The sequence below is a fragment of the Struthio camelus genome, chromosome 14, assembly GCF_040807025.1.
Source record: "Struthio camelus isolate bStrCam1 chromosome 14, bStrCam1.hap1, whole genome shotgun sequence".
In the NCBI taxonomy this organism is placed as follows: Eukaryota; Metazoa; Chordata; class Aves; order Struthioniformes; family Struthionidae; genus Struthio; species Struthio camelus.
Window position 1 is genome coordinate 12684869 of NC_090955.1, and position 27024 is coordinate 12711892.

Genomic DNA, 27024 nt, shown 5'->3' on the forward strand with positions numbered 1-27024 from the left:
TACCGATGTGCTGGGCGCAGGTGTCGCAGTACTCGGCGTAGAGGGACTCGAAGCAGCTGCAGCAGTACGGCCGGCCGTCCTTCATGATGTACCGCTGGCCCCCCAGCACCGTTTCACATTCAAAACAGCAAAAGTGCTTCATGTGCCAGTGTCTGCCTTCAGCCTCGGTGCATTCGTCAGCAAAAATGATCTGGGGGGGGGGGGGGGAAGGGGGGAAAGAAACACGGAGTAAAATTGCAGCCAGAGAGGGGACGTGGACACCGACCCAGCCCGGCCCCTGCCGGCCGTCCCCCGCTGTGCCCCTTTGCTCACAGTCCCACAGCCAGGCTGCGAACCTCTGCGTTCGACACCTACCGCCCCGGGGCCCCCGGGAATCTCCCTTGGTTTGGCTTCAGGCAGGTGCACCGGTCATTTCCCAAGGAAATCGTTACCCAGAGGAGCTTCGCGTTAAAATGCAAATCCGTCAGGGACTGCATTAGTGAATGGATTTTTATAAAGCGTTAATGACACCTCCCAGTAACGTGCCCTAAGGGTGCTCGTAAGTACAGCAGTAGAAGGAGTCGATCGCGGTAATAAACATGCTTATAAACAACTTATTGATCTGGTGGACTCTTGAGCAACAGAACAGCCATTTATTAAAGCATGTCTACCCATCACTGAGACAGGGAACCCGAGTACAAAGGAGGATGGAAAACAGTGAAAAATGGCATCTCTTGGGAAGAGAGAAGACAGCGTACACAGCTCTTCCCCATCCTCCCTACCCAGCTGTCCACGCGTTTATAAAGGTGGTAACAGTCATTACACCAGTGGGGAAACTGAGGCACAGAGCACCGTTACGAGTGGGCTGGTGAAACAGCCATCTGAAACGGTTAAGTAGATGCTTTCTTGCTATCTCTATTTTCTATCCCCACGCAGTGAGCAAAGATGAGGTGGGAAAGCAAGCAGGGGCCTGGCTCTGTTCCCGGGGCTCTGCCCCTGGCCCCGATCACACAGGAAACTTTCCTTTTCCTGCCGTTCTCAGTTACTCCTTCTTGCAATTAGTGCTGGACCTTTTAATGGAAGAAGTGAGTGTTAAAGAAGCCAAACGAAAGATTTGTATGAGAATTTGCAAGGATAAAAATTACATGAAGAAAAATTATCCAGCCTAAACCACTGGGAAATACGGCCAGTTGAATGGTTAGGAGTTGTTTTTTTTACTGGTAACGTTACAAATTTAATTGGATACATACGTCAATGTCTTTATATTTGATGTGCATACAGCCTTGGATTTTTACTATTATATATGCTTGTATGGATGGAACTTGGTATTTTATAGTACATATGGTTTTCCACACTATGGCTTTCATAAGTTTAAAAGCCAGAACGATTTCCTTCTCCAGCCTTTTAAACCAAGATTGACACTTGAGAAATACTCACAGTCAACTTTGCACAGTTTTTCTATATTCGTTTTGGATTCCATTTGTTCAGCTTCCTATATCCATCCGTTCAGTCTCCTGTATTAAAGCCTATTTCAACTCAGCGGATACTCAAACACTACCTACTATGTTGTAAGACATACAACACTCATCCTACCAAAAGTTTCTTCTGGGAGATATATACGAGAGGGAAACAACGCCACACAGAAACGGGCTAAAATTACATAGCACGGGTGTGCTGTTACAGGAAATTCTTATGGAAAGATCTCCTGGGCTCCCTGCGCGCAAACCAGGACCTATTTTAGAGTAACTCTAAGCAGATTTCAACTAAAAATCCCAGAGAAACTCCCCCAAGACACAAACTTGAAACCCAAGGAGAACTTGGCATGAACCCCAGACAAAGTCAAATCATCATACATCCCATGCTCTCCGCACAGGCCTCTGCGCAGAGGTTGTCCATGCTAATGCACCTAATGCCGCAGCGCCAGGCGCTATGGGAGCCGAGACAAACATGGGGGAAAGTACCCTGTGTCAACAAGGGGAACCCTGTCGTGTCAGCCCTGTGAACCATAGGATGTGCGTTGCTAATGCTAATTTTAGGGGCAGAAGAAGCATATTCCACTTCTGTCCAGCTCGCAAAGAGCGAGGTCTTCTGATGAAGCTTCCAAACATCAGCTTCCAGGCTCAAATCATTGCCTGTCCTGGTGCCTTCTTTTATTCTTATGAGTCACTTGCACCCTCTCATCTCAGAAAAACACTAAATTAACCCCACTGGTCTGGGAGGCACCTATGTCTACGTGGTGCTGTGCAGGGTAGGCAGAGCTTAAAGCCAAGACTACAAGACAAGCAAGACGTTGGTTCGTTCTTACCTCGTCGCACGCCGCGCAACGGGGCTTGAGGCACTCGGCGTGGTGCCTGCCGCAGTAAATCTTCCCATCTTGGTAGAAGTAGATCAGGTCGACGAGCAGCTCGTTGCAAATGCTGCAGATGAAGCAAGGGGGGTGCCAGCAGACGCCGTGCCCTGCTCGCGAGGCGAAGACAGCCATGTCCCCGCCGTTGATCTGGCCCCCACACTGTCAGAACAAGTGTCGTGTTTTACACGAGCCCAGAGAGACCATGTCCACGAGGGCCCACGGGCCACAGCTCAGGGAGCTGGCTTGTGCAAAAGCACCAGGCCAAGGCGCTTTTTTTTCCCTGGCTAATTCACAGCTTGGAGAAAAGATATCCCCGTTCTGGTGCCTCTTCATCTCCTTTGAACCCTGATGTGCAGTCAGGATGTCAACCACACATTCCCCCTCCGTGCGTGAAGGCCAGGAGCCTTAGGATGGGGGAGCCATGGGATGGACTCAGTTACAATGACTGCTTTGGTCTTCAAATATAGTGGGGTGCTCTAGGGCCCCCACCCACAGCTGACGGGTGCCATGTGCTGGGGGCATCCCTCGCCCAGGACCTCGGGGGAATCTGCCCACGCTTGCTCCGCGATAAACGGCCGCGGCTGCTGCTCACCTGCTCGCAAATGGCTCCAGTCATGGTTACAGGGAATGGCCGGACGTTGCCTCTCCCTAAATTTTCCCTCTTCCTTTGATTGCTGAAGAGTTTGAGCTCCCTCTTCTCCTCCTCATCCAAGGAATTGCAATAGCGGACCTTAAAAACATAAATCAGACTCCGTATTATCAGTGTCACTGGCTCCCCAGCAGGGATCAGCAGCCCCATGGTCTCTGCAAACTTCTTCCAAGACACTAAGAAAACTAAGACTCAAGTTCACACATGGAGCCATCTCCATAGGTGGAATTCCAGCAGGAATCCACCATCCTTACCAGCAATTGCTTCAAGGATCCATAAGTGAAAAACCAACTGAAAATCACTGTGTGATCAGGCCTAGCATCCTCCTCCTAACAAATAACTGCTGTTGCATTGAAAGGGAGGCTGATGTGTGCACAGTGGGTTACACAAATGAACTCAGTCTTCGGCTTAGGTGAGGCTAGACAAAACAGAGTTGTGTTGACTTCTGTCAAAATTTGGAGAGGTACAGATTAGGCAGCAAGGGGAGGGAAGGAGGAAGGCTGCTCTCTGGGTGCTGGGTTTCTAGGAAAACTTGCAGATATCTTGAAAGTTGAGACCTCAGTGTCCATGCATGACCCAGACCCAGGAATCAGGCTGACTATTTTTCTGCTTTCTCCACCAGTCTCCAGAAGAAGTTTAACAGCAGCTTCTATATATATATATATATTTTTAGTACTTCTAGGGTGCAGCCCCTGCTTCCTATGCAAATGAGGGAGTTCCAATTATTGCCATAGGGTAAAGTTTGCACGTTTGCAAAATCTCTACATTGGGAGGTAACAAGGAAAAAAGGAAAATAAAAGGATATAAACAACGAATGTTGCAATTTCCCCAAACTTATAAAACTATGACGTTTCCCTGGATATTTTCATCGTGCAGATTTAGTCTTTTGGCTGATCAGATTTCAGCTGAGAATATGACTGAGCAGCCAAGGCAGGCCACGTTCAGCAACAGTGCCCAGTCCTGCCACGATTATTTCAGAGACCAGGCTCATGGAAATGAGCTGGACTACTCATGTGAGTAATAAACACAGCTTGAATTTCCAAAGAGGCAAAATCGAGTGCGAACCGCATGCAAAATCTCTTGCTTGTTTGCAGAAAAAAGCGCAGGACTGTGCCTCCAGCTTGCGAGAGCAAGGACGGCACTAAAAGCTTTTGTATGTATTTTTCCTGCTCTTTTCAGCTGTCAGACGCTGCAGGTTTTCACCCCCTTCCAAGGCACCTGGAGCTCCCCTGGGCGCCGACAGCCCCACGTGGTGCTCCCATGGCACCGCGCCACGCACGGGCCAGCCCACTGCAACCTGACCTAGATAAAACGAGTTACCTGCACGTATTTTCCAGAGCTGCTTCTTCAAGAAGGAGCGTGAAAATCATTGCTTGTTTACGCAGGGAAATTCTGTGGGCTCCAACATTCACACCGGCAAAGGAAAGGATGGCAAAGGCCGGACCCTTTTTTTTGGCTGCCTCACATCTTTTCTCGCAAGACGTAATAACGCTTCTGCTTGCTCCGGCTGGTTTTGACTCAAACTCGGACTTTTCAGGCTCTCGCAGCTCCTAACTCACACTTGAAGGAAAACACCTCCTCTGCCCTATGCGCTTGCAACCCCGAGGCGCGGTGAAAGCAGCGCTCGGGAAAGGCTTCTGCAGTTCCCTTCAGAGTGGGCTCTAGCTGATTTCGACAGCACCTCAAGTCACTTTTAAGACAGCTTTGGCCTCCGAGGGCTGAGAAAGTTGTTCCCCCCCCCCCCCCCAGAGAAGCAAAGACAGATCATTTTAAGAACGAAAGCTGCAACTTAGCTTTAAGAACAATCCCTCCCCACCCCCAAAACAGTCCAAATGGGTAGAAAATACAACCGTTTAAATAGCAACGTGAGCAAACAGCAAGTGAGAGCCCCCCGCGGAGCAGAGAGGAGGGCAGAAAGGACCCACAGAGAGCCGACGAGGAGGTGCACCCCCTCCCTCGGCCCCACGGCCAAACCCTTCGATGCTACTAACCTCATTGTCGTGCGGGGGCAGCTGGTGCAAAAGCTGCTTAATGCGCAATTTTTCTCCGGGGCTGTTCACGTAGGGGACCTTGTCTTCGGGGAGGCAGCTGTAGTACTGGTGGACCTAAAGAGCAAAAGAGGGGACTGCGGCAGCGCTCCTCGGCTACGGACGGAGAGCGACCGCGGAAGGTGGGAAAAACCCTTTCGAACCAACCCCTCTGATTATTCAAACCGTGGAAACAAAGTGCCTCGCTCTTCCTTTTTTTTTTTTTTAATTTTTTTTTTTCCCCCAGCAAGAGTGCTTGAGAGCGGTGCCAGCCCCGGCGCCGCGCCGGAGCTGTCTCCCAGCAGTGGCTCGTTACCGTTTGCTCCGTCAGCCTCCATAGCGTTAGCATGTTTCGTGGGGCGGCGAGGATGTGTCGGCACCTGCCTCGGCAGGAGACGTTAAAAAGGCTGCACCCCGGCAGCCTCGGAGTTGCCTGCTATCTCAGCCTCCACCTCCATCAAAACCCTCCGGGTTTTTTTCTGGAGCAATTCATGGAAATCAGCTGCAGATAAAATCTGTTGGTAGGCTTCGTTTTTCTCTTTCGTCTTAAGAGTATGTAATTAAAAGGAATTACTAAGAGCACAGCATGGTGGAGCAGGGCATGCCCTGCTCCCGGAGAACGCCGGTGGCAGCCCGGAGAGGAAGCACACCCTGCACGCCGGCGTCTCTCCTCCGACTGCCACACCTGGATGTTCATCTGAGGGCCGGGCAAGGCACCAGCACCAGGACGCGACTCCCTGGCCAAGGATCAGCTCTAAAATCCCCCCCAGCAACATTCAGTGGGAAGAAGCAACAGAAGGGAAAGGTAAGGAAAAGCTTTCAACCGCCTGGCTAACTCCAGGAGCATCTCCTGGCCACAGACACCTCTGGAGGCTCAGACAGGAGCAGGGGGCTGGACGGCTTCCTTTCATCCGCGCTCAGCTAGAGAGATGCAAACTGTGTTTCTGGCGCATACGGCTCTTTCTGCCTTTGCCACCTTGAGGTAAATCTCCTGAGACGCTTCCTCTGCTGCAGAAACTCATTGCAGAGCAGGCTGCCCTGCCTGCCGATCTAGCAGTGCTTTCCCAAAGGATACGCGCTTTGCAGTGGCTTCTGATTAGCTTTTCTCCTTTGTTTTGGGCTTTGGTCTAGAAAGCACCACCTGGCCCGAGTTACGGCCGAGAACGGCTCTCTGCCGGCACAACCGCGCAGCATCTGCGGCGAGAGCCAGGACGTGCAAATTCCCGCGGGCCACCGAGAGGGACGGGGCTGGATGCAGAGGCTGGCAGCAGGACAAGCTGGCAGGAGAGCGCACACCTTGGCTTGCATACAGGGAGTTACGTTGAACAGGAGGAAGTCGCTTTAATAAACGTCTGCAAATGGCATCGTTCAGGAATAATTCAGCTGCATTCAGCTGCACCCTGTTCTCCCTTGGAGCTACCTGCAAGCAGAGCTGCTTTGGGGCTTGCAATTGTTTTTCCTCCCAACGGCTCCGTTTTATGGCACTTCTCTGAGCCAACCCTAATGTCCAACTTTCCTGTCACCAGGTTTTGTGGAAAGAGAGATTTTTAATGGATTTCCATGCATAACTCTGCAGTGCTGCTGACACGGGAACTGCTTGTGTCATGAAGCTGAGGAACACGCTGAGCACATGCCGTGGTGAACACCTAAATTTGTTTTGCTAGGGCACAGCTGAAACGGACCCATCAGCTACGGAAACTGCAAAAGGAAGGAAGGCTGCTAAGTATTTTGTTATGTTAAAAAGCAGACAAACTACGTACCTGAGAATACTTACTTTGCATTTATAGAGCATCCTTCACCCAAGGATATCAAAGTGCTCTGCAAACACTTAATTCTTAAAACGCTCTACGTGAGGTAGCAAACGCACCCACTGGAAAGGACTATTTAGGGCATAACGATGGTAAGCGAGCTCTCCAAGTTCACGCAGCTAGCGAGCAGCTGAGCTCTCCAGGTTTCTCTCTGCTAAATTCCCCACGTGGGCGCCTGTGCGGATGGGCTGCTCTGTTTCACCTGCACTCGGGTTTGGTTGTTTCTTTTTCTTGCCATGAAGTCCTTTTGCCCATTGTGTCCTTGAAGCTGGCAGAGTCCAGGAAGGATTTCGTTTTGAGCAGCCACCGAATTGCATCAGGCTGCTCAGGTCCCTAAAGTAACGAGCTGTACGACGCACAACCTAGGCGAAAAGAAGGGACGCACGTTTTTCTCGCTGCCGTGCGGGCGCTGGAGGGGCTAGCAGCTGCTTTCCCAGCTGCCCGACCTGTACGCAGCGCTTTTCCCGCTTCCTCTGGGAAGTTTTCCATCTCGTCTCCGCAGGTCCGCGGGAACCGGCCCCTGTCACACGAGCAACAGAGCTCTGCAGGGATGGGCGACTTGATCGGAGAAGCGAAGCCAAATAAATACAGCAGGCTCCAACCTGCGCTGCGCTGCCTGGAACAACCCGACAGGGTTTCTGCTTTGGGTGCGCATCAGCTCTATGCGGGGCCAGCATCGGGCGGGAACGACCCCCCCGTATGCTAACAAAAGCAGCCAGCGGAGGGAGGGCTGCTCGCGTCCCGTGGAGACTTCGCTCTTCACGTTCTTTAGCACGATCCTTTTGCTTTTGCCAACGGGCCTCGGCCCTGCCGGCTCCCAGCAGATGAGGAGAGATTCAGCCGGAGTGCAGAGGAGGAGCGGAAAGGCTCCGCGAACCCAGGCTCGGGCAAGCGCGATCTCGCGTCTGCCACCGACGGCCTCGCTCAACGGCGCCCCATCAGCGCCAAGGGCAGAGACGCGCCGGAGGACGCGAGGCTTCGCAGGCTGCAAGCGCCAACCGGGGCCGCCAGGCGAAAGCTGCCGCCCGGGGCCCGGCGAGCCCTGGGAAGTGCCCTGTTCCACAAGTCTTCCCAAACCTTCTGCACCGCTGGAGGAGGACCGCGGCGAGCGAGCAGCCCCCGAAGAGATCGCACAGCGAGCTTCAGGGCAGACGTCACCAGAGACAGCCCGGGCACGATGCTCGAGAAGAGGGGAAAAATAAGGGAGGGGGAGAGGGGGAGATTTTCAGATAAATTCAGCTTTTCAGGGAGAAAGGTCTGCAGAAAACGTTAACTTGCTGGAAAACCAAAACTGCTTAGTCTGCACTTCCCTTTTGTACAAAAGGTCAGTATTTTCCATGAAAATAACTTGTTTTTCCAGCCAGCTCTTAGTTCAGGCCAGGCACAAGCCTTTGAAGCTGGAGAGCCCTGCAGTTGCTGCCACCGGGCCCGGCCCCAGCCCCGGCCCCACAGGTATCGGTGGAAGGCTCTTCCCGACTTTAAGGGCCCTCCAACCTGAGCTGTATCCGTGCAAGAAATACAGTGGGCTGCCGTGACCCACTTAAGACGGGCAACACATCCTTTTTCAAGCGTGCAGTTTCCCTAACTGTTTCGCTATTAAATACTTCTGCCACGCGACACCGCAGCTCGACACCCTGCTGTGGCCGTGGCTATCCTGCCCAGGGCCAAAGCGCAGGAGCCGCTCGAGGGGGCTGGCCAAGACTTCTTCACTCCAGTTTTCCCCCTTCCCCTCTCTTCGCTGCCACCTCCGCTCACGGCCGGCCGGGAGAAAGCCGGCAGGGAGGCGGAGAGCGGTAGCCGGCTTTGCAGGCCGCCACAGAGCGCCGGCTGGGATCCCGGCGGCCGGGCAGCGGGGTGCCGCAGAGCCCGGCGCGCCGGCCGGCCGGGCGAGCGAGCGAGCGCGCGCGCCGCCTCAGACAAGCCCCGGCTCGCTCGCGCGGCCAGGTCTCGCCAAGGCTCCTCCGCGCGGCTCGCAGCGATATCCGTCTCCCTACCGAGGCTGCGCTTCCCAAGGTGTTATCCCCCCCCCCCCCCCTTCAAAAGGAAGAGGCGGCGGCGAGCGGCTCCAGCACAGCGCGTTTTAAAGAAGGGATTCCTAAACCAAAGCTGATAAGTGTGTGTTGGAAACCAATAACTCCTTTGAGCTAAAAGTGAAGGGGGAGGGAAGGAAGAGAGAAAGACACTGGGACAAAGGAATGAACGCGGTATAAAACGAGTGCAGGGAAAAGTCTTTAAAGTGGAGCCAACTTTATTCAAAGGCACTGAGGGAAGTAATTACGTTAGTTTACAAATGCCTTTATGTTCTGCAACCTTCCTAGGTTTGGGGCGTGCTTGCAGCTTAACTTCTACCGTTTACGAACCTGCCCCGGCCCCACCAAATAACGACAGAACCGCAGCTCATTGGGGCGGCTCTGTGGGCTTCTCGGGACTAAAGCCAAAATCCAGCCAAGCGCCGCGGAAACCACCTCTGGCGAACGCACCCACCAAGCACGGCTTTTACGCACGGGCCTACAGCTCGGACGGACCTCAAAGGAGCGCGCGGACTCCTGGCGCGGTCAGGCTGATGGGCGGCAACCTGCTCAGCCCTACCAACTGCAGCACACCCAGCTGGGCGATCACCCCTTGATTTCATGAAGCCAAACCGCCCCCCGATGCTGTAAAATAGCCTGCAAGGCTTTTGCAAGGAGCCCTTGCTGTCCCGCATGCAACCACGTGCTTGAACCCCAGGCGCCCCTAAGAAGCTCTGGCTCTGCGGGGTTAAAGTCACACTGGGGCACTGGGTGTTTTGGAGGGTCAGCGCTGTGTCAGTGACAACCCGCAGGCAGGCAGGCGCATGTGGCTGCGCCGGGGACCGTTCAAGCACCCTTCAGGCACGGCTCTGTAAATAATTACACGCAGCCTGTTCAAAATCCAGGCGCACGGCGGTCGCTCGAGGAGCGTGCCAGGCCGAAGTCCACCTGCCGCCAGGAGAGCGTCGCCTTCCCTGGCACCAAGCCAGAACTACCCTCGCTGCAAGCACTGCTTGCACGTGCAAGGTGGCTTTCTCCTGAGATACTGAGCGACCTGCTACACCGAGCACTTAAAACCGTCAGGCTTCTCAAGAAGCGAACGTGGTGTCCTCAACGCTTGCGTGATTCATACCGGCCTCCCTTGGAAAAACAAAACAAAACAAAACAAAAAAAAACAAACCGCACACAACTAACTCCCTTAAAGTGTCTGCGAAATTTTGCAAATGCTTTTATACATACGCTCATGAAAGAGCTGTACAGATGAGAGCACGTGTAAAACTAGAAAACGGGTTCAATTTGCTTTGGCCCAGATTTGGCACATCTTCTTTTTCCATGAACATTCGGATACAAAGCATTTATTTATTTCTTTCGGAAAAACAGTCCTTGTAGCATGGCCAGGCACTCTGAAACAAAGCAAAGAGTCAGCACTGCTGGCCAGTTTTGTTCATGCCTGAGTATGCGGCCAGCCACGTACCCTGGGAGCTACGAAACCCCAGGGGCAAGGCATCGGGCCAGCACAAGGGACTGGTTGTGCTGCGGACGAACGCAGGCTTTCAGCGCCCGTGGCCAGAGCGGGTGCGCTCCTGCCTCCCTTTCAGATGGAGGCGATAACGGGAGCTGCCGTCGTGTCCCAGCCCCGAATAACGGCGACAAAGGCAAAGAATGATAATTCCAATAAACTCTATTTGCTCTGGCACACTTTGCAGTCCTCCTTGCACTTCCCTCCCAAGGCTAACGGCAGTAGATTAGTTTTAGCGTTGCTGTTCACCAGCTCCCCGTTGCAAACGACATCCATTACTGTTATGCTTTTGGAGTTGTGCAGTTCTTGGCCTATGAACGGTCCTTCAAACACATTACTTCCTGCTGGCATTAAAGAACGTTTGAATCAAGGACATATATCCACAAGTTTTAGGCTTGTGAAAGCACATGCAGTGATTTTTCTTTTTTTAAGTAAAAACTGAGTTTGAATTAAATGGAGTCAGAAACAGCACTTTCAGAAGTACTTGAAAGTGTTTTCCGTTGCGACGTACTGACCAGCAAACCCGCTCTCACACTGCTCAGTCCCTGGGAACATCAGCAGCGATGACGATCATTTGTTGCATTGATTAGGGTTGACATGTTTCTAATTCTGCTGGGTATGCCACTTAAAATGCTCTTGTATTTATAATTCAAGTGGTAGCGTATTAGAATAATGCCATAACAAGTAAAAGCTGTAACTATATGCTGGAATAAAGCTCCAAGACAAGTTTACATTGTGTATTCTGGGATTTCTCTATTTTCTTTTCCATTTCCTGCTGTTCCCCTGCCTCTTACCTCTCCCGTCCGCTACACGAATACTTCAGATTTCAGAACCATGCAAACCACTTCAGATTAATGTTTTTCTTTCAGTGGCCTACCAAAAGAAGTCGATTCTCTCCCTGATAACAAGACCATGCAAGGATTAAACTGTTTTAACAGCTTCCACCAGCTTCCAAGGATCAAACGCATACTGTGCGATGCAGAAACAGAACAGAAGTCCTGCGTATGCTTTTGTCGCTTTTTCCTCTAGCAAAGCAGGGGAGGTGAGCAGCATGGGGGCACAGTTACAGCTGCCTCAGGCTCCGTTTTGGAGCAGGAGTCCCACGTAACCCTCTCTGTACGAGGGTTAAGGACCTCTGTGAGAAGGAGGTGGAGAGGTGACTCCATCCCTGTGCACAGGTATTACACATGGAAAAAGCATTTCGTCTGTGAGAGCATCTGGGGGAGGCGTTCAGTCCAGCTGAGAAACATTGGGCATGGTCCGATGCCTGGAGGCTGGACTTAGCTCCAACCTTGAAGTGAGACCCACTAACTGCAAAGCTATTTGGATACTGAACCAGTTCACTGGGGAGGTGATGGACTTCCCACTTGCTCAAAGTGAAACTGGATAGCTTTCAAAAATATGCTTCAATGCAGCTTTTGGGTGAAATACTACAGTATGCATGTGTGTGAGGGTACAGAGTGAGAGGGGACTTGCAGCTTCTGGCACTGGTACATAAGTTACAGCTCCTCTTTGCCAGCCCTTATGTCGCGCTCTGGCAGGTTCTGCTCTCGTGATCAGGTCAAGGAAGGCTGTTCAGAGTTCCTGATGGGGTTTTTGTCATTCCTTTATCTGGGCATAAATTAGCTTATCAATTCCCTGTTACTATGCAGGCTTAGGGTATAGGTTTGCTTTGGTCTGCCTTGTTCATTCCTGGCTGCACGCAACACTTCAGTCTCTTGAGGAGTGAAATAGTTGCTGAACTTACAGGGCCTGAAGTGGATGAGAAGGTAAAATGCACTCTATCACAACACACGGGCACGAGAAAGGCAAACAAACATATTCACGCTATGCTAGAGAAAAACAGCAGACTCGGTTGCAAGAAGAACCAGAACTCTAAGTCCAACAGAGGGATGAGTCCTGGATAAGAAGCTCCATCTCTCTGCACCTACAAACCTGTTTTGGGATTTCAAATAAAATAAAAGAGGTCTATTGGATGTTGGTCTCGATGAGATACCACCCTTCCGGTCTTAACTACTAAGCAGCTCTGCCTCTAAACCACCCAGAACTGGAGGGATGGTAGCAAGAGAGCTGATCAAAAAGGCTCTGCTATTGCTGGGCAGCTCCTGGAAAATGTGGATCCCTCAGTTTATTCACTTCATTTCTGCTCCTTTCGCACCAGCTGAGCCATGCCAAAGAAGCCAGGCAAACTGAAGCACTGCTTGGCACATCTAATCTCTCAGAGACAACTGGCCTAGTTAACTTCCTTTCTACCACACAGGGGTGGTGAGAATGGATACCTTTAGGTAAGGTGTTAGCATGGTTAGCATGGTTAGGTAAGCTGTTAGCTTGTTCGCTGCAGGATTGCCTCAGCCGTCCCTTGCACGCTTAGTGGCCTGAACAGCAACTCTTGAAGCTTGGAGGTATTGTAACTCACACCTTTCGTACGCATCTTGCTGAAGATCCAGAACAGGAATCAACACGTACATTAGCCACTGAATAAATTCCCTGTGACACCTACTAGTTTCACACCACACTGCAAAGCTTTTCAAGACCCAAGTTCTAACGTGTGCCTTAGAGGAAAACGGTATACCTTAATGCTACTGATTTTAGCTTAGATGAGATTTTCATAACTTTTAAGGGACATGATTGGAGCAATTGTGCTGTTAACAAGAGGGAGTTAAGCTCTTATAGCACATATACGGATCCTGAATCTTGGCACACTGGAGCCATACAGAAAGCCGCGCTGCAGCTGAAATAGAGGCCCGTCTTTTGCTTAATTTAAAATCTGTGCCCATAACCAGCTGTTCCTATTACTGAGACACAATAAAGACAGAAATCCTCAAAAATCCCTTGTATTCAGAAATTCAAGTTGGTATGTTTTAACCTTTCTTTGGATATTTCCAAACCACAGGCCCAAGGAATTCAAGGCTGTGCACTCACATGTATTTATACACTCCCTGCCCAAGAATGTGAAAAACACATTACAAAAGTACTTATTTTTAAGCATCTGTCCCCAAACTTGATGTCAGCATAAGGCAGAGCAATTATTGGACCACCAGCTCTAACAGACAAACCGGCTCCTGAAACTGCCTTCCCAAGTCTTCACAGCCAGTCCCTGCCTGGGATTTTTCTTCGTTCAGTACAAGTTTTTATTGTTGCCTGCTGGTTTCAAAACTTTGACGCTCATTTCTTTATACAACCATCAAACTGCATGCAGGCAAAAATGAGTATTTCTCAAAGCCCTCATCCTGAACTTCTGTTTCCTCTTCCAAACGGCTGTATCTCTCACAAGCACATTCACATTTCTATCTTCCAGAAGAGAAGTTCCTCTTCTGCCATGTGATATTTTCTCATTAAGGTCCCAATCCAATCAGAATTAGAACTCATGGGAGCCCTTCGGTCATCCTACATAGCCTACTGCCATCACAAGGAACCACATTTTCTAATCACATTGTAATTTATTGAGCTCAGTCATAGGTTTTTACCCCTCACTCTCCCTTGTTGGAAGGTTGCCGCTGAACCTTACACCTCTGATGGTTTGAAATCTCTTCCAATTTCCTGCCTGAACGCATTCAGAGCCAGTTTATATCTATGTTTCTGTGCCAAAGTTTTAGCTGGAATAACTACTCTTCCTTCTTTAATGCATAGGGAGGGATCATATCCCTTCGATTTGCTGGGATGAACAAACGAAGCTTTTCCAGGCTCCTTAACAAAATAACCTTTCCAGTCTCCTGGTTCCCACTGTTTCCAGTTTAAATTCCTCTTTCTTGAGCATAGATGTCATGAATTTTTGCCAGTTTTCCTGATGAAGTTTTACCATGTCTCATGCAAGGGTATTATAATACTTTTGATATTACTATTTTTACCCCTGTGTTATAAAAATATCTAGAAATACATAGCATCCATGATGGTCATGTAAAGCACTTTTGTAATCCTGCACACTGATCAACCTTAATGTAAGGGATACACTTTCAGATCAGATCTTCAAAGAAATCTCTGGATCATTACCTATAAAAAATAGACCAATACATTCTTCTGTCCAGTAATGGGCACTAAGTGGCAAACCATGAATTTCACACGGTTGACAGGTATCACGGACCGGTTGGATCTTGCTTTAATTAGCATCCAGGAAATCGGGGAGACCTTGTAGGTTTGCGCTGATTCTCGTCTAGGTTACCAGTAACAAATATTTTAAGCTATGGATTGAAGGGAGTATCCGAATTCTAAAGTGACCTACTGAAACTGCCAAAAATTGATGTCATGTTTGTTGGCCAACTTCCCCTCTGATATCCTGCAAATTGCTGCGCTGAGTGAGACGTGAATGCTGTCTCCCAAGAATATCGAGGTAGGAAGGCTCTCTTCCAAGTATAATAAGAGAACTACATTAGTCTTTCAGGGGACTACTTACCTCCCCAGCTCATATGCTGCGTAGAGATTTTAATAAAGTAGAATATTACAGCAAAAGTTGTTTCACTTCATCTGTTTCATGTCAAAGAAATACTACAGTGAAGTAACAGAAGGTAGAGGAAAATTCACTGCCTGCAAATCTATATTTTCACCCCACTCTGACAGCAGTGTCCTCCGAACAGATTAGACTGGGGCCCACCAGCTGCTTCACGGCAGCTGCAGGCTTCAGCAGCCGCTTTAGACATCCAACTTCAAGAGGCTCCACATCACGTACGCACACTTGACTCATCGACCAGAAAGCCACATGTCTGTCTGCAATCTTGTATCGCTCCAGCGCCAGCAAGTTGCTGCAGAGATACCTCCTAACCACACACCTCCAGTCTGCAGGAGGTAAATTGCGCTGCTCCTGCACCTCTCTGCTCCTCCGTCCTCTCCCAGGGCACCTCCCAGGGCTGCAAACGCTGCAGCTCCACCGGGGCCGGCGGAGACGGGGAGTGGTGCTGGGAGCATATGGGCACCAGCAATTAGAGAAACTCTGGGTGCTGCTCCCCATACAGGGACAACAAGGTCTGCTCCCAGCCCTGCGTGGTTTTTTCACAGCACAGACAGGTCACACCTTGCTTTTGTCTCCCTAGTGGTTCATCCGACATGCGAAAGGCCCTGAAAGGGCTCCTGGATGAGCTATGCTGGAAGGATTTCAGCGCCTGTCTTAGGCACTGTTTATGGTACCAGACTGCTCTTCATCTCCATGGTGACTTCAGACAGGTCTGAAGTAGCAAATCTGCTGAAAGACCCAGCAATGCAGATTTCAGAAAAGTGTAATTAGAAAGCTGGTATTCGTTTCAAGGAACACAGTGACCGATGAAAGAAACAGATGCTGGAAGAACCTACAAATAGATTAACCTGGGTCACAAGATGTCAGTACCTACTGCTAGAGCTAATGGACTTTTTTCTCCTGAGCATCCTAAACTCCGTGAAGGCACACTACTTCTTAAAACGCATCTGCAGGAAAGACATCTGGGGATCAAATAAACATCCGGTCTTCTGGAACATGTCACCACTGTGCTGGAAGTTGGTTTCAATCACTGTACATGCCACGCTGTACTTACCAGAGACTGTGTCTACCTGGTCAGCTGTAGGCAGTCACCAAAAAGCTGCGTTTCCATCCAAAGCTACAGAGACACGGGCTAGCTCGGGCTCCAGAAGTCGCTTACATGTCTGGGCACAAGGTGGTGCAGAGGGAAGGACGTGCCAGTGTGGGGACAGTCCCACGCGGATGTGCCTTCAGAAATGCAACCGGTTCATGTCCCCTCAGCTGAAGGACAAGCAGAGCTACTTCATGCCCATCTGTACCTGACCATACAGCCGTGCCTTGTACCTCCCGGCAGGCTCAAAGGGAGCCTCTAACATACGGAAGGCAATAGGAAACGAGGTTCTTGCCTAATTAGCATGGTTGGATGGCAACAAATGAAACATACGGTGCTGCGGAGCGTAAACCAAGCACTGAGCAAGGCTTGTAAAGACAAGAGAAGACAAAACCCTAAACAACTGGATTTTCTCTAATCAGACAGATAGTATTTACAGCTTAAGGGTGGTGCCAAAATATTTCAGGAAATGCCTAAGTCCTTCTGAATAAAACTCAGGAAAACAAAACATTTAAAGACAGTAACGACAACAATAAGAATGAAAGCTTTCCACCCTCTCCCAGCCTCCTTACACGGTTTAAAATGATTGCCATAGCAATTATCAAGGCTAACCTCATTTTGCAATCTCCTCTGCAAATTAAGTTCTGAGTTGAACATGTAAAAGATCAGCATAAAAACTAAGCAAATCATGTAAACTGCAGAGAACAGAAATCAATGCGCTCTTCACACAGACAGCCTGCTGAGGTCTAATCCATCCTACTAAATTCCTATACAGAGATATCTAAACTTCAATCGAGCGGTTCTTTCCAGTAAGTGGCAGACATCACGCTTGAAAAAACAAACCCCAAAATATTTGGCCCGTTTTTAGCATCACCTACCAGCTTTGACTGTTTGTCCTGGACTTACTGCACGGGCACAGAGGGCCGGGAGAGCAGAACATGTCCAATAAATTCCCTGGACACACTGGAGTCCTACCACATTTTTTCCATGAAACAGGAGTAGGTATGTCTGTATCATATGTTCCCTTTCACAACCACAGCAAACTCCATCCTAAAAGTATATTTTTCTCTCAGTTGCAAATTACACCTACATACACAGAAAAACAGAAATCCCACAATGATCACATCGCTTTCTTTTTTTCAGTTGCGTACTCGGGCCATACCTATCTCTGACCGTCTTCAGAGTGCACCTAGAAACAGAACCGCATGCAAAAAGTGCTCACAGCCCTAAAAGAAACTCGGGGCAATTATTTCCAAGGAGCAGTTCAAAACAATCCCATTTTCAGTAACTTTTTGTTTTTGTTTTTACCTGTTCGGGTTTCAGGCCCGGAGGAACCCACGCGTACTCTTCCAAGGCACAGCCAGAGTCGTCATCAGAAGTCGAATTCCTCTGGAAGTCAAACATGAGCTTGGTGACGGTCTTCTCCATCTCCAGAGGCATAACTGTTACGATGTGCTCTTCCTGGGAGCACTTACAGTGAAGGCAAATCTTCCTGTAGGTTAAGGAAGAAAAAGAAAAGATCTCCCGGTGAGTTTTATTTCAAAAAAATAAATAAAAGTGATCTCCGCCAGTCACTCGGGCGCAGAAAATCGAACCACCCTTTCACTATGCAGTGGCATTTTCCAACGCAGCATTTGTCTCTCTTGCAAAGAGGAAATAAAAGTCCATATTTGCTCTAACAACGTTTGGCAGCTGAGCTGAGTCAGACTGTCAAATCTTTGGGGATATGTAATTGCTTGTCCCTTTACTGAACTGTGAAGAATATTTCCAGGGGCCAATATACCTAAGGGCCAAGTGCCTGCCCGGTGCGTATCAGCACGCCACCAATAATTGCAGCGCAGGTACCAAATTTAGGCTAGCTGAGCACTTGGCCAATATATAAAATGGTGGATTGACTGGGAAGCTTTGAACGACATGTCCCTTCAGCATGCTGATAGCATAAATTTGCTTATTAAAGTAGCATAAAATTGATTATAGTCTGAACACACAAAACTAAATTAAATTAAGGGAGGCTACAAAACCCACAGCCGCACTACGATGGGATCTGAGCTGCCCAGCTCAACCGGCGCAACAGCTCCATGGGGTAGAAATGCACAAAATAAGAACCACAGGAACGGCAGAAAGGTTGCAATTTAACAGACATGAGCTTAATTCACTGCAACGATCACTTTTTAACATTTCTTTTAAGGGTCTGTTCCTGCACCCTGCAGGTTGACGGGAGAATTTGTCATGGGCTTGAACCCAAGCAGGGTTGTTCTCTCTGAAGAGGGGCAGAACGGCCTCATTCATCTGCACTGCCAGGACATTCACCGGAGGTAATAACTGAGGAAAACTAGGGGAGACGGTCAAACCTTTCACCCAGGGGGCTGGAACTCAACCCAGCTCAGGTCAAAGGGAGCGCGGATGAATTGGTGTCCCGCCGTCTATTTCCGAAAACAACGCAGCGCTCCTCCCTAAGATGGGTCAATGGTATCTATTTTAAAGTAATCATGCAGCACTCTGTGTTCATTTGCACTAATGAAATGCTGTTGGCTTCTGAGGGATTAGATACGGCCTCACTTGGGTAGCAGAAGGCAGAATCAGGCCCACATCTCACAAATGATAAGGCAACACACAAAACAAGGGAAAAGTTACTGTTACTCTTGCAGGTTTCGCTGCTGTAAGGTAAAGCAAGGAAAAAACAGAGGGCAGAAACAGTTAAACATCAGGAGCTTTAATTTTCAAACACCTTTCCTCTTTTCCAACATTGCGTAAAAGCTAGCTAAGCATACCAGTGCCGAGATCCAGAATTGAGTCTAAATTTCCACTTGGCCGTTATAGCACAAAAAATGCACTCTAGCAAAAGTCAAGAGGCTCCGTTAAGTCAAGCCAGGGAGATTTGCCAGATTTTCCCATTTCCTGCCTTTCATCAGATCTAAAATGCACACAGACCCAAACGCACCCCGAGTGTCTGGTTTGCGTCCAGTCAGAGAGTCTCAGCGCTGCCTCTGGCTGTTACCTTAAAAAATAATCAAGGCACGACTTCATGTGAATACTTTAATTAATCAGCTACTGTGGAAAAGTTCTCTGCCTCGGCAGAGCTGCTGGTTTCTCAGCTGTTTCCATCTCATTTCATGATACGATTAGACGCAGCTCAATATGCAACAAGATGTTAAGAATTAATATCTTCAGAGCTCAAGATTCAGCTTTTGAGACTTAGACTGTTATTCTGACAGAGTTTAGTGCTTCTTTGCCAAATTTCATTTGCAGGGTATCAATCACCAGCTTCAAAGAGAGACAGCCCAACAGGCCAGGCTCAGGGAACTAATGAAAGAAATTGCAGCATCAGTTGGCAAAATGGAGAAAACGGCAAAGGGAGAGAACCGGGGCGAAGGCAGATCTCTTTCTGACCAGACTCCTGGACGCGTTTCCCAACAGGCAACCCACTAGGAGCCCAAAGCAACACTCACGGATACTGCAGCAGCGGCGATGTGTAGCGCGTGATGGAAATGAATTTTCCAGTCTCTCCACACACACTGTGCATCGCCAACATTGCCACCGCTCAGCAAACTGGCAACTCCTGCTAGCAGGCTCAGCTACCCATCATGCAAACCTTGATTCACTTCTGGATTGTATGCACCGGGCAGCAGCTCTCCCTGGGGGTCTGATTTTGAAATCAGTGGAAAGGCTCCCACATCGTCCAGCGGGAGCTGGAAGATGCTTTCCTGCAAATTATCAAACCGCTAGACTTCTGGCTGTTATTCTCATAGTGGGGTTCATCCACTTTGGAGGACTTTGAGTGATGGTGGTGAACCAACGGGCTGTGACGGAGGTGCCTGCCCTGTACCAAAGGCAGTAGGTGGCACGGTTTCCCTTCACAGAGCACAAACGCTGAGTGCGTGAGCACCGTGACATGAAAAAAAGCCATTCTCCACATCTCCCTCCTCCTCCCAGGCTGGAACAACGTGTTTTGTAGAAGCTTTGTACCTTTAAAAACTGAGCATGGAGCTTCTGCCACTTCCCTGGGCAGAGGGTACAAACTTGAAGATTGTGCCCTTGAGATATTCAGTTCTGCTCCCTTCCTCTCATTAAAAGCAAAAGATTAACAGTTTTAATTACAAGTATTTTATTTACATTAGGATATGCTGTTTCATGGGAATGATACACAGTGTCCTATGAGTATCTTTCAACTACTATGATATGGTTTCCATGACTTCTTTGCATAGGTCTCACTTATTCAACTTTATTTCATCGTCTTCCAGCTCAACGTAATTAAGAATAATTCTCTATGGAACAAATTTAATATAAAAATGTACATTTCAAATGTGAGATGAAATTGAAAAAGCAATATCACCAACTGCACTCAATAGCAGAACTGCTTCAAGTACGCCAACTTGATAAACATGCCAGTACCAAACTGTGTGCCAGGATGACCAAAACATCAACGCAGCGCTAGTGCTGATGTGCAAAGCCAACACGTCTGAGAGAGGTGCACGGCCGCTGACGCCAGCCGCCGCCAGTCTGCTCTGCGCGGCACAGCTAAAGAAGTTGACCGCTGGTATGCAGAGAGAAGGCTATTTATTCATTAATACACATGAGGGAAGAGCATCAGAGCCTGGAGAAGCTCAGCGTTCCCCGGCAGCGTGTCAAATACCTTACCATATAAAGGATGCCCCAGTTCAGGTAGAGCCACACATCCTCTGAAGGGATAAATCCATTAACTTCATTCTGTCCAGACACAACTGTCAACTAAACAATACTGAAGCTTTGTTAACAAAGACTTCTGCTTCCAAAGTCCTGGGCAGCCCTAACTGTTCATCATGAGCAGACAAATCTGATGCTATTTGAGAAAAGAGCAGGGATATTTTTAAATGAAAAGGAAATACGGCCAGTCGCTCAGTGCCTCTCTGGAAATCTCATCTTCATTTCAAAGCCATTACTCCTTGCTCTTGGCCACGTAAGAGTAGGGGTCACACTCTACCTCCACATGCTAGTCCCAGAGAAGGCAACGAGGGTCTGCACGCTCATCCAAGGGAGGTCCGTGGCAACTACTGTCCAGAAGTCCTGAGCAACTAGTGCACTTACAGAATGGAGAAGCCACAGGGTTAGAAGTATTTTGGTGCTGTTACTAAAACCTGGCAACACCCTGGAACTTCACTTGCCCCCAGGAACTGAAGTTTGAAGAAAAGATACCCACAGACACGTGTTTCCCGCTAAAACGAGGAGAGCTGACAACACTACCAGCCTCAGGCACGGAAAGTAGATAGAGGAGCTTGGAAAAGAGCAGTAGGCTGTGGACAGAGGAAAAAGAGGAAGCAGGACACCAGCTGTGTCGCTTCTGGAGGCTTGACCTACCAAGCAGCCTTGGTATTTCTCTTCTGTAAGGAGCTGCACACTTGTTTGCCCTGCAGCGGGGCCAGGAAGGAGGGAAGTCAATAGGGAGAAAATAACATTTCCTGGTTTGAGATTTAGCTGGAAAAAAGCCTGCCTTGAATTGACTTCGCGTGGTACAAAGAAGTAATGTCTTGAAAACAGATTGAAAAATTTGTTCTACTCGAGGTCAGCACTCCATTTGATGAAATTACAAGATGGATGTATTTTATTTTGCAATGTCTGCTTTTACGCAGTGCTCTTGGCATGATGGCTGGTGCGCTCTACTGAGGAGGAACTAACCCCTGCTCCCAGTTACATCTCCACCCATCCGCTGGCGGCGAGGGAAGGGAGCAGAGCTGGATCCATCACCCCTCGCAGCCCTCAGCAAAGCAACATCAGTCCCATTCTTTGGAAACAGGCACAAAAGGGGAATCTGAAGCAAACAGGGCCAAACACATCAAGCGGAGAAGCTGGCTCCAAAATCCCTTCTAGCCTGGGATTCAGAGGCACATTTCCAGCTTGGGTCCGTGTATATAAATTTCAATGTGAATCCAATTGACCTGCAGTCTCCCTGGGACAAGGAAGTCTCTTGTTATACGCAGTGCTTAGTACAGTACAACCTCTGCCATCACTGGCGTCTCTGAGCAGTCCTTTCATAATAGCAACAGCACTAACAATAAGTTAAACTATGTGGAAAACACTAACGCTATCCAAGAGGCTGGAGAGAGAGCTGTGAGTGTGCCCAGAGCTTTCTGAAGAGAGGTGAGGTCTCTCTGCTGCAAAGAACTCACAAGAACTCTAAACTGGGAAAGCACAATTACAGCCAAAATGCATGGTAAGGCAGGACGAGGAACAGAGAAAGCTGGAAGGTAGCAAGAGAAAGTGGTTCTTCATAAACGCTTTCTAACTCCAGAAGTGGGGCCTGCCAAGCTGGCCTGCCCCTGGAGAGTGCAGACACCAGGTGTCCCCTGAGGACGGCTGGTGAACAAGCTGCTTGCGCCCATTTCTCAGGCTGTATAATCAGGATTTTACTCTCCTGGGCTTGTGAGTGCACCAGCCCCACTCTTGCCATGAAAACCACCCATCTGCCTCATCTTGGCTTTTGCACAGGGGTGGCTCTGTTTACACGGCAGAGGGGAGGTATGTGGGAAGGCACCTCCAAGCCTGCCATGCCCCGTCACGCAGAGGGAGAAACACGGGCACGGACCCTCGTGCCACGCTGGCTCCTCCCTGTGCTTTGGCCAGGTTCGCCGCTCCGTTTCTGCAGGCTGAGAGAGGCGTGGGGAGCGCATCCCGCCCCATGCAAAGGAAGGACATGGGCGGACTCGCTTCCAACCAGTGGAGCCCAGCCCCATCAAGTCCCCTGCAGCCGATCACCCCAAAACTGGTACCAGACTAACCTGCCTCCTCCTGACAGCAGCAAGAACCCAGGCAGAGCTTAAGACGGTGGAAGAAATGTTAAAATTCCTCTTTGACAAAGGAGGAACCTGGCAAACAGCTCTTGTCACCCACCAGCGCTGCTTATCTCCGTTTCTCATTTGTTTCTGCTGGGCCAGAATCAGATTGGCCATATCATGGAGCAACTTTGTCACCAAGATACTGCGAGGCAAACACAGCACCCTGGACCTGCAACGCGAGCCGCCGGCCTCCTGGGTGCCAGGAGGCAAGCTGCCTGCACTGCACTCTATATTAAGAGATTTGCATGCATTTGTGCACATATTAACGTGCAAGATTGGGAATCCCTCAAAAAGCAATTCTCTACTGTTTAGCACAGATGTGATATGTAAAAGTAATGAGAAAATTCCCCCTTGGCTTAAGACGTATACGGCAGCCTGACTTCTTCGAGTATTGTCCCATCCTTTTGATTGCAATGAGACTTTTCTGTCAATCGTCAGTCACTAAATCACAAGACTTCTCTGGAAATGGGTGAGGCTGAGGATTTGAGGCAGCAAAAGTGACCTATGAGTCTCTTAACTAGGGCTTCTTAATATCTGCTCCTGTCTCCTCCCCTCATTTGAGAGCTAACGAGGCATCCGCACACCCTCAATGAGCTCCAGCTGTACAGACCCATTTCCCTTGATCCCATAGGGAAACATTTATCTAAACTAAAAAATTAACCTAGCCTTTCACTTCTTTAGAGAGAGTTCTGCAGCTAAAGCTCTTCTCCAGGACAGGTATTGCTCTCTCCTTTTATACACAGGGAAACTGAGATGCAGAAGGCAAACGTGAACAGTGTACCCCCTTGACACAGGCTTTGTCATTTTTTTGGGCTGGTTCTGCATCTGGAGATGCATCTGGGGAGAAACCCATGAAGACAACGGGAGGAATGCAGTGCAGGGCCATGCAACTCGTGCGACACGCTCCAAGAAAGGCCACCTTAGGGCTTCACACAGCCACGTTTTCTAACAAAGCTGTTCCTCCGCAACCTGCTGCAACGAAAGGTTCAGGAGGCTGCCAGGAAGAGGGCAGGGAGGTGGCAGCCTGCCCAGCGGCTGTGCCGTGCCAGAGCCGCCGGGCACTCGCGTGCTGGCCCTGGCCGGAGCGTGGGGTTTCCAGCATGCAGCTCCCGGGCTAACAGGGCAACAGGCTTCAGTCTTCCACCTGGCTGCTCTCCCCGGGGACTCACTGCCACCCACAGTCGGATATCACAGAGACTGGCCCTCCAAACCCACATTTCCTCCTTGACTTCTCCATCACCTCCCTAAACATCAGCTTCATCAGAGAAGGCCTGAGTTCTTGTCCTCAAAACAGGCAGGTGAGGTCCAGTGGTGCTGCATAAACAACCCCGCTCCTCAGCACCTGCCTCTGGACGGACGTAGCTGCACAGACACCTTTTCTCTAGGGGTTGCTAACATACTGACAAAGAGCAAAAATTGGAGAGACATTTTTAAGCGGCCACCTAATGTCTGTCTGAGTTTAATGCGACAGACTGAAGGAAGAGCTGCCAACTCGAACCAGACATAGGAGCTGAAGTTCCGCCTCTGTCCCCAACTTCTCTGAAACCATATTTGAACCAAATGCTCACAGTCTACCCAACCCAGCCACTGCTCAGAGAGGCCCAGGGTGACCAAAGACCTCAGCTACAAAGCAGCGTCTCTCAGGACAAAGCATTTCTGCAGCTTCATAGCCCTTCTGCAGATTCATTTCAACAGAAGAAACTATCAACAGCAATGAACTGCAAAGACTTTGTGCCACCTGGGTTTAAGAGGAAGCTTAGTTAAAGCTTTCATCTGCAAAACTAGGGTATAAGAGGCTAAAAGAGAATAACTAGACAGTGATGCTTATCAAAGCAACAATTCAAAGTCTGAGGACAAGGTGCCCTTGGAGGCTTTGCAAGGGCTGCTGAGGGAGGGCAATGCTCACTTGACCCAAGATATTTTGGGAACAGTTGGCTTAAAAGAGCCCATTGCTGCAGCAGCAACAGCGCAGGCGGAAAAGTAATGCCAGAAAATATAAAAGAGCAAAATGAACCAGCAGCCAAACTACTCCTGGTGCAAAATCCCCACTAATTTCAGTGGTGACAGCAGAACATGCATTGCTGCACATCACGGGAAAGGTTTGCAATAGGCTGGAAAACAACTGAGACGACGAAAGAGGTACAAGTCAGACTCTTCACCATCTGCCTGATTTGCTGGGAGGCAAGTCAGATTTTCAGTGTTTCGTTATTGAAATTCCCTCTGACCCTCACGGTGCCAACAACAGCAATTGTTAAGTCATTCAAGGCTGTTTTGAAGCTTTTATTACAACCCCCTTTCCTGAGTGTTAATAACTCCTGGAAAAATTCTTCTCTCTGGCTGAAGCTGTCCATGCTTGGTCTCAGACTGGAAATTAATTTTAAGACTCAGTAAAAAAAAAAAAAAATCCTTTACTGTCGCAACATTTATTCTTGCTTAATTATGGAGGAAAAAAAAGCCCCAAACCTCTCCCCAGTATTGCCAGTTTCAGCCAAATATGAGCAAAACCAGTCTCAGAGGATTTTCCAATTGGTCTGCCTTTACAGTGAATTAGGACCATTAATTCAGGGAGCGGGTGGAACATCTGCCTGCAGGTCCCCGCCGCTCTGTCCCTGAGTTGCTGCTTCCCTGTGGCACGGGCTAGAGCAGCCTCCCGGTTTTGTCGTCTGCGGCCTTCGGGACCACGTGGTAGACAAGAACGGTCAGATCACAAAGCTGTACTCCTCTGAGACGAGACTAGGGAATTAGGGCAAAACAGGGCATGAAAAACCCAGGTCCCCAATCTAGGCTTTGTTTGCGTCGTCTTTGTGCCTGTGCTCTCTTTGGCAGATGAGACACCAGGACTGCAGTCCAAAACTGTGGCTGGACCTCTCAGCACCCACTTCAGGATGAATTTAAAACACAACCTTTCTATTTGCATCAAGTATCACCCTGGAGCTGGGGCTGCTTCCCAGGTTGGCTTGTGAACTCAGATGCACCTCAGCTCTCTGCGGGGGAACGGTAGTCCCTTCTCAGGCACTGGTTTCTCTGCATAAGCTGGGTAAGAGGCCCAGGGTGCTTAAATGCGCTTAAATACCTAATTTGAACCACACTGCTGGCCTTGCTCCCATGAGTTGCAACCCCTGACACTAACCATGAAGCTTCTGATGCATAAAGATGAGACGCTCAAACTAAGGAATATTAATAACTAGAGATGTCTCAGAAGAACTTTCTGTTCAGAGCTCTCAAGACATTTTGTAAAAGATGTAGCATTTCTTTCATTTTATAGGTAAAATGGAGGTAGGCGAAATTATATATGCAATATAATCTGCAGGTCAGGCAAGAGAGGGCAGCAGTAGAAATTAAGGACAACGGGTCCCAGTCCAGTCCCGGTCCAGTTCTCCATCTAGCCATAACAAAGGCGTCCAGCAGGCTACTCTTTCACATCCAAAATGATGAAGGCAGCCCTGCCAACTCAGTCTTACCATCCATCTCAAAATATGTTTGTTTTTTTTCCTTAAAGGTCCAGCTCTTTGAATTCTGGAAATGATAACAACCATATATTTTTCCCTTGGTTGGGAAGAAGAAATGGAAACTCTTAGTTTCCAAGCTAAAGAAATGAGAAGGCTAAGTAACATCGACACCAATCTCAAAGCTATCAGTCAAACGAAGTTCAAGCCAAGTCATGATTTTGAAAGGAAGGGGGAGCCATGGAAAAGGCTGATTTAGGAGGTCCGGATTTGCCAACCTCCCTTTCCAGAGGGCTGGTGAAGCAGGCTGAGATAAGCAAGCAACAACACTAAAATCTCTTTTTGGGTTTAATTCAGCAGTACGCTCTACCCAAGAGCGCTCTTAACTGCTGAGGTGAGCGTGCACTGCAAAAGCCTGGCCTATACAATGAGTTATCTTCTATGATTTTTTTATTCTACCATCCAGAGGCTTTGCAGCCTAACAAGATACAGAGCTATATCTCAATGGGTTTCTTTCTATTGCGTAACTGAAGGAAGAAAACTGCCTCCGAATCTTTGATTCTGTCAAGATTTAGACACCAGATCTGGATCCGCAACCAGCAGTCAATGAACCCAAGCAGAAACCTGGGTCTGCTCAGCATGTGCTCCCCATGGTCTTGTAAAGTTTTCACAATACTACTCTCTTCATAAACAGTGTTTATCTTCCTGTCCCTCTCTTTCTACCCACCATGTCGTAGCTCTTGTAGTTCAGCTTTTCAGAAATGGTCTTTAAGAAATATTCTAAAGTAGAGTGGTTTTGCTGTGATTTGCCCTGGGGCTATACATGTTATTTAAATGGACTTTACCAGTTTGGATTTGCAGCATGATAGGCAGCAACCACAGGAAGCAGTAAAC

At 49.0% G+C, this 27024-nt stretch overlaps 1 protein-coding gene across 7 annotated transcripts in view; it reads right to left on the reverse strand.

The window, feature by feature from the left end:
• Positions 1 to 27024, reverse strand: part of PRICKLE2 (prickle planar cell polarity protein 2) — a 122408-nt gene that overhangs the window by 19238 nt on the left and 76146 nt on the right. For all 7 annotated transcript variants that reach the window (XM_068907276.1, XM_068907278.1, XM_068907280.1 and 4 more), the window contains 5 exons: positions 17184 to 17367; positions 4970 to 5083; positions 2922 to 3059; positions 2285 to 2488; positions 4 to 190 (listed from right to left, as the gene is read on the reverse strand). In XM_068907276.1, the coding sequence (XP_068763377.1) occupies positions 4 to 190; positions 2285 to 2488; positions 2922 to 3059; positions 4970 to 5083; positions 17184 to 17367 (827 nt within the window). The remainder of the gene's footprint in view (positions 1 to 3; positions 191 to 2284; positions 2489 to 2921; positions 3060 to 4969; positions 5084 to 17183; positions 17368 to 27024) is intronic.